Here is a 7,096-nt window from a genome sequence, read left to right as displayed (position 1 = left end):
GCAGAGAACTCGATAAGGATAGGTCCAGCGCCCTCATTTCATCGAACGTCCTCCTGGATGGTCCTCGCCTCGACTTCGTTATCCTTACGGCTTCAAATAAAACTCCCATGTAAAATAAGGACAACTTGTGCATCCGCATGAGTCGCCATCCATTGAGAACATACGTATGTACATATGTTTGTATTCTGTTTCTGTTTCCATCTAAATATGGATATTATTTCTGTACTTATAGAATTGGCACATCAATAAAAGTTTACACTGGTGCCTTTGGATTTTTGCACAAATAAATAGGTGACAAAGAGTCATAATTTTGGCCAATTAGCGCCCTGCTAACTCTTAATGAATCAAAACGCAAACACAAAATTATTGAGTTTCACGGCATGGACCTTTAAAATGTAACACTTTTACTTTCGCTGTGTATTTTCCTACATATGAGCCGTTTATTTTGAAAGTGACATAAGTCACCTTTTCAAAAAATCGAGTTAAAGATAAAACCAATTAGAATTTAACGGAATCTGTTAATTAAAAACAAATTGCATTGAAATATTTAGAACTACTGAGGTTTTGTTCGAGAGAAGTTTTACTAGTCAGCGATATAACGGACACGTTTAGTAAAACTGCGTTTTTAGTTTCTTTTTCTGGCGTCAACATTTTTTTAAAAGGACTTTGAAATCTCAAAGATTTGATTAGTTCCAAAAACTATTAAAAAAAATTCAGTGCTAGAATAACCATATGGGTACCAAATAAAAGACTAAATTCTGTAGAATTGAAAAATATTAAATTCTTTGGTGCATAAGAACGTATAGGCATTGAAAATGTCCTTTCAAAATTTTGTCCTTGCGTATCCTTGAAAATTTGCAGTATTTCTTAAAAAAAAAAAAAAACTATAGGTTATGGTTTAATAAACACACGACCATGTCCTCGAATTTCGTTCTCTTCTTCTACTTGAATACATAGCGTATAAGTTACTCAGTCGACTTGAGTATGTGAGTCATACGTCGAGTACGTACGTTCGATATTAACTTCCCGTGATAAATGATAGATCGAAGATGGATCCGAAATTTTGAATTTTATAATCTGATTCCAGATTCGTAATCAGCGACCTTAAGAACTCCCGACTGTAAATTTTTAAGCGAATCTAAATGATTTTAATTTTTTTTGGCCGCCATATTGCAACCGCCATTTTGAATTTTGCAAATCGGACTTCAGATTCGTAGTCAGCGACCCCAAAGCCCCTCTACTAACAAGTCTCAAGCGAATACAAGAAAGTTTTAAAAATACGTCCGCCATTTTGAAATTTGAAAATCGGACTTTAGATTCGTAATCAGCGGTCCGAAAAATGTTAAAATATGTCATGACCCAAAATTTTTGCATCACTTAAGTGAAGAAATTAATAAATATATTTGTTTAATTTATTCATCAATTTTAGTAAATCACTGTCCTTTCAAAGCATCACTTCAGTAAAATACATTGGACTATTTATTTATTTATTTTGAAAGTGGCATAAGTCACTTTACCGTAATGAAAAATGGTGATTTTTCCATGACTATACGAAATTATTTACACTGAGAAAAATATAGATATCCTAAGATATCAAATACAAGTAAATCTTATCGAAAGTTAGCATCAATATTTTTAAACGTGCTAAAACGCAAACCCTTACATATATCGATTTAAAAACAAAGGGACTTAGGCCACTTCAAAATAAAGTGCTCATATGTAGGTTTATTTATTTAAGTACATACTTAGGCTGTCGAAAGGAATAATAATAATAGGAATAATAGTTTATTGAGCACTCTAACTCTAACCTGACGTCCTACAGAAAAATTATAACTTAAATAGACAGTCGTAAACCACTATGAACGTACTCTACGCAATCTCAAAATAAACAAATGCTTAAAATTCAGACATACTTTCAGTTCGGTAAAAGTAAAAAAAAAAATTTACTTAAATGTAGACAATTAATTTTGTCAAACAATTCCGTTTCATTTTTTTCTGTATTCCGTTTATGCCTTCTTAATTGCCCTTACGAGCAGCGAATACCAATTGTTTTAGATGCAAATTAATAAATAAGAAATGTGTAAGCCAGGGCCGGCGAACCTTTATGCATATACGTTCCATCATTTCCAAAGAAATATGCAGTGTAACCATGATGAGCCAACAAGACAGCATCACTTATATCACGGTACTTGGAGACATTAATAGACAAACAAATCGAACAAAAAATTTTAAAGGAACTAATTATGCAGCTCTTAAATACCACTGTGTACCTTACATGAAAGTACTGTCAAAACAGCAAACGCCAGCTTCTGCAGACAGCTAATATGTCTGGAATTGAATGCAAAGTTTCTAAAATTGTAATATTAGCATTTTTGGTCAAATTGGCGGTGGTCTTTCCAATTCTATTGATTCCAACTCTTTCCTTCTTTCGATAGAGTTTTTAGTCTATATTGAATTAAACTGTAACTCAATCAGCTGCATTTAAAAATCTTCCATTTCCAACCAATCACATTTAGACAGGTTGAGTTTGTCAAGTGAAGTCAAATCAGGATACATAATAAATTTGAGTGTTTCCGATAACTCCTTGAATTCATAAAACCTCGATGAAAATTATTCGATGACAGAATTTATTAGATACCAAAGAAAACTTTTCGGCGCCTTTTGCGCTGTCTAGTTTTTTATGTTAGTCCAAATCGAATATATATCGGATATAACAGTTTCATTAGCGCTTGCAAACTTTACGTTCAAATTCAATAATTGCTGGCGCATATCCGTAAACCTTCAAACCTTCATTTATTTAATGCCAGCGAAGCTTTGGGGTTTACTATTTTTCTGACTGGAACTCAAGAATTGAATGTCTTTTGTGTGCGTTTTATTGATTAGTGTCTATATTTTTGGCATTTCTGGGCTGTATTGTTGGGTATGAATAGATCTTGTTTGTTCTCCAATTTAAACCAGAAAAGAAACTATTTCCATTAGGTAGTAACTAACACTAGTAATTGAGGAATCGGGTCCACAATTAATACCGCGCCCAATTTTTTTTTGTTGCGTGCCACCAATGGGCACGCGTGCCTTTGGTGCGCCAGCCCTGCTGTAAGCAATTCATTTGCGCATATCGCTGTTAACGCCACAAAATTAATAAGTATGTAGCAGATGCGCAGGCGTCTCTGGAAACTTAACGCTTAAATTACAATTACAACAACATTACGCTAATCAAGCATCTTTAGTGATAAAAACACCCACAGCAATTAAATCTTTATTTCGCTGCCCATAAAGTGCTTCTCTCACTCTATCAAGACGCACACCAATACAATTACACTTGCACGTTCCCAATACGGCTGGCGCCCTTCGTTTGCTTTTGTCTAATTGAATCGATCGAGGTTTGATCGAGCATAGCCCAGCTTGTTTTGTCACCACTGCCTTGAAGGGGATAGAGAGGGAGAGGGAGAGGGAGATGGGGTATCACTTGTGGATGCTATTTACTTGGCGTCTTTGGTGGGATGTCGGAGGAGGATTTCTCTTTTTATGTGTGTGAGTGAGTCTGTGTCCGATGGCAATTGTTGTAGTTTTAAAATTTCTTGTTTTAACCGGCTAGCGCCGGTGTGTCTGCCAGTATCCGGATGTTAACTAGATAAATTCGCTTAAATCTTAACATGAGCAGTTAAATATTTATGCGCCAGAGGCAGAGGGGGACATGTTACAACTGGAAATGGACTGAGGTGCTTGCAATTACAATTTGTGAAATGAATTCTACTGGTTTAACGGCCACATACATATACTCGTACATGCTCGTTCAGACTTGCTAGCAATCGCTTGTGGGCAGGCAATGCATGTACAATAAATAAATATGTCATCGTTCGTAAAACGCCTATCGAAGATGTAATGGAAATCTTCATGCTTGATGATGCGCTTAGATGCGCACCATATCATGGTAATTAGGTAATCAGTTTTATTATTAATTTTAGTATTCACTATATCCGATAGCGCCAGCTTAGAGTCAAAAACAGCCAAGTCCACTTTTTACGAAAATTCATTTTTCATGTAGGAGGCAAGAAAAACTAAAAATGCAACGTTTCCAAAACGTTTCCAAAAAAAGGAGATGTGGTGATCTCCGAAATAGCTGCTATAACTTTTACCGCTTAGACTTTGTTGCTTTTTTAATTTTTCCTAATAAACAATCGTGGTACAAAGCTCAATAATATATTTTTAATAGAGTTACCACCTATTTTGAATCGCATATTTAAAAAATTTTTTGTTTCGAAAAAAGGGTAAAATATTACTATTAATGGGTACCAAGAGAAGGTTCTTAAACAATGCTTTCCCTATATACAAAATGTTATCTCTTAGGATAATAGTGTAAGGTTGCCACTTATTTTCGATTGTATACCATTTATCTAAAACATCGCAATATGGATATCAAATGAAAGGTATTGTTGAGAGCTTTGGTCTATGTAATACAAATTTTTATTTTGTTAATTTCAATCAACATTTCTTTTATGCATTATATACGCTCAAGATATGTACTATTGATTCCAGCATATTTCGGAATAGGTTTGCCACCTAAATTTTAAAGTAAGCAATTATCGAAATGATATTTTTTTTGTTTATTTCCAAAATATTTTTTTACAGCTACCCAAATCTTGAAAACTTTAAAGAGTACATACATATATGCACTCCGGCCAAACTCTGTCAAACTGGTACTGTATTTATTTTATTGAAAAATGTAACAATTTTTTTGTTGTTGTTTTGAAGCTCCATTAGGGTTTTGGTGAGTAATCTCTCGAGTTTCGTACAAATTAAGTGATTTTGGTATATAAAAAAATGCAAAAATGTTTAATTTTTAATGATGTTTATTTTATTTAGTACTGGAATTAAAAAAATTGGAACTTATTTCATAAAAAATGATTCCGCTTCTTTTTCCGGTTAGCAGTCTATTTTTAATGGGCCTGCGCCACTAAATAACTGCACGCTCGAGGCGACAAATATCTGTGCGTGAAATTTTACAATATTTTAAATTCTTTTCGATTGACGCTGTTTAGTGGGCTTTCAGTCATATTTTTTTATTTTATTACAGGGCAAGCATTATTACTTTTTCCGCATTGATTTTTGCGAATGCGAATATTAAAATTAATGCGGAAGCTCCGCGGTTGCGAATGCGAATACGAATATTCGCAATCCAGAAAAACTCGAAACCCAAAAGAATATAAATTTCATACTGATTTTGGTATGTAAAAAAAATTCAAGGTTTTATAAATACATAGTATGTATATAAATTTTTTTTTTAATTTAAGGTATCCGTTTACTATAAGGTAGCTACATTGACGATTTTTCATAGAAATTCGTGATTAATGCAAATGAAATAAAAATGATGTAGAATATATTCTTACCCTGCCGGAAACACCGACAACGAAAATGAGAAATTTAAATGGTCGTCGTTAATTGAAAGACACACTTTTCACATTGTCAATATGGGAAATTTCGACATTGAACTTGACGATGCTATTTAAAGAATTTTCCGACCAATTTTAATTGAAAAATTTCAGTGCATTGTATCAATCGTGCACTCCTACGTACGCATTCGTCAGCATTCTCATTCGAATGGCACTCTGTTGATCTTGTTCATTAATTTTTTAATTGCAGGTTGTTAACTAATTTGTAAACTCATCGACTCATTGCAACGGAGATGTAAATAACTCGCCCCCGCCAATTAGTGAAATTCATTGCATTGAAAACGAACGAAAGAGTTTCCAATTAAGCGATCGACAACATTACGAGAATCAATTATCACTTACCTTAGCTCAGCGCACAAAAAAGTTCCTAAAAAGCAGAACCGAAAGTATTTCTACAGAAAGTATTTCTACAACCTCAACTAAAATGTCTCCACCAATGGCTACCCAGCTGAAATTGTTATTCCTTTGCGCTTTGGCGCACACCTCCAATGCGCTGGCAGTACCAGCAGATCTTAATGCCAAAACGTATCAGCAAGCAGCTGCAACAAGCTCACCGCCAACAACAAACAAGCTGCTGAAACAAACGCCACCCTATTTGCTGGTACGCGGCGATTCGACATTTGCTGCCATGGATGCCGCCGCGCCTCCTTTGCTGGATGCCATCGATTCGGCTGAGAGACGCAGCTTCGATATGGCTGCGGAAATTTTGAAGAGAATGTATAGTGAGCATTTGAGCGCCACTCTCGGCGGCGGCGGCGGCGGCAGCGATGCGCCTATAGAGATGGAGGAATGCAGCAATCCATCGCATAAAGCTGCCTTCTCCGCTTATGATTATACGATACTGCTCTCCATGCTGATCATATCGCTGGGCATTGGCGTATTTTACGGCTTCTTCCACAAGTCGGGCGGCTCTTCGGAGGATTTCCTACTTGGTTCGGGTATGTCCATATTTCCGGTAACACTCAGCTTGACGACAAGCTTCATAACGGCTATCGAATTGTTGGGAAATCCATCGGAGATGTACCTACAGGGTACACAATTCGTGCTGATTGGTGAGTTTAGTGCGCGATTTGAGTAATAAATATCTAATTGCGATTACTAACATTTTTCTTATCATTGCAGTGATTCCGATGATTTTGGTCATACCGGTCGCCGTTAAGATATTCTACCCGATTTACTTCAAAATGGAGCTGACGAGTTGTTACGAGTATCTCGGCATACGCTTCGGTCGGGAAATACGCATCCTAGGCGCTGTTTTGTATGTCATACAGGTAAAGGCTAAGTTCTGCAAAAATTCAAAAGTTTTTTAAAGCGAACAAATTTGATTATTCTTTCTTGATGTACAAATAGTTTAGCAGCATGCACAATATATATTTTCCTTTTGCTTTGCTCTCCACAGATGTGCTTCTATACCGCAGTGGCTGTCTTGGCGCCCGCAATCGCGCTCTCCAAAGCCACAGGCTTGAATACCAAAGTTGCAGTGATTCTTATTTATTTAGTTTGCGTTTTCTACTCCTCCCAAGGCGGCATGAAAGCTGTAGTTATTGCCGACACCTTCCAAGTAAGTCGCAGTGTTGTTGCATTAAGTTTACACAAGTCTAAAATGATGACTCATTTTAGGCTGCAGTTCTGGCCTTATCCCTGGT

At 36.0% G+C, this 7,096-nt stretch overlaps 1 protein-coding gene across 1 annotated transcript; it reads left to right on the top strand.

Annotated features, from left to right (window-relative positions):
• Positions 1–5,654: 5,654 nt before the first annotated feature.
• LOC108381492 (sodium-coupled monocarboxylate transporter 1-like) lies at positions 5,655–7,091 on the top strand (the record flags this gene model as incomplete). Its single annotated transcript, XM_017637905.1, has 4 exons — positions 5,655–6,502; positions 6,573–6,721; positions 6,850–7,011; positions 7,071–7,091. Coding segments are annotated over exons 1-4 (960 nt in total), but the record flags the coding sequence as incomplete, so codon positions are not given.
• Between the last annotated feature and the right edge of the window lie 5 nt (positions 7,092–7,096).

The sequence above is a fragment of the Rhagoletis zephyria genome, unplaced genomic scaffold (genome assembly GCF_001687245.7).
Source record: "Rhagoletis zephyria isolate East Lansing unplaced genomic scaffold, Rhagoletis_zephyria_1.1 Rzeph_scaffold_22734, whole genome shotgun sequence".
NCBI classification, from domain to species: domain Eukaryota; kingdom Metazoa; phylum Arthropoda; class Insecta; order Diptera; family Tephritidae; genus Rhagoletis; species Rhagoletis zephyria.
This window is presented reverse-complemented; position numbering and strand designations above follow the sequence as displayed.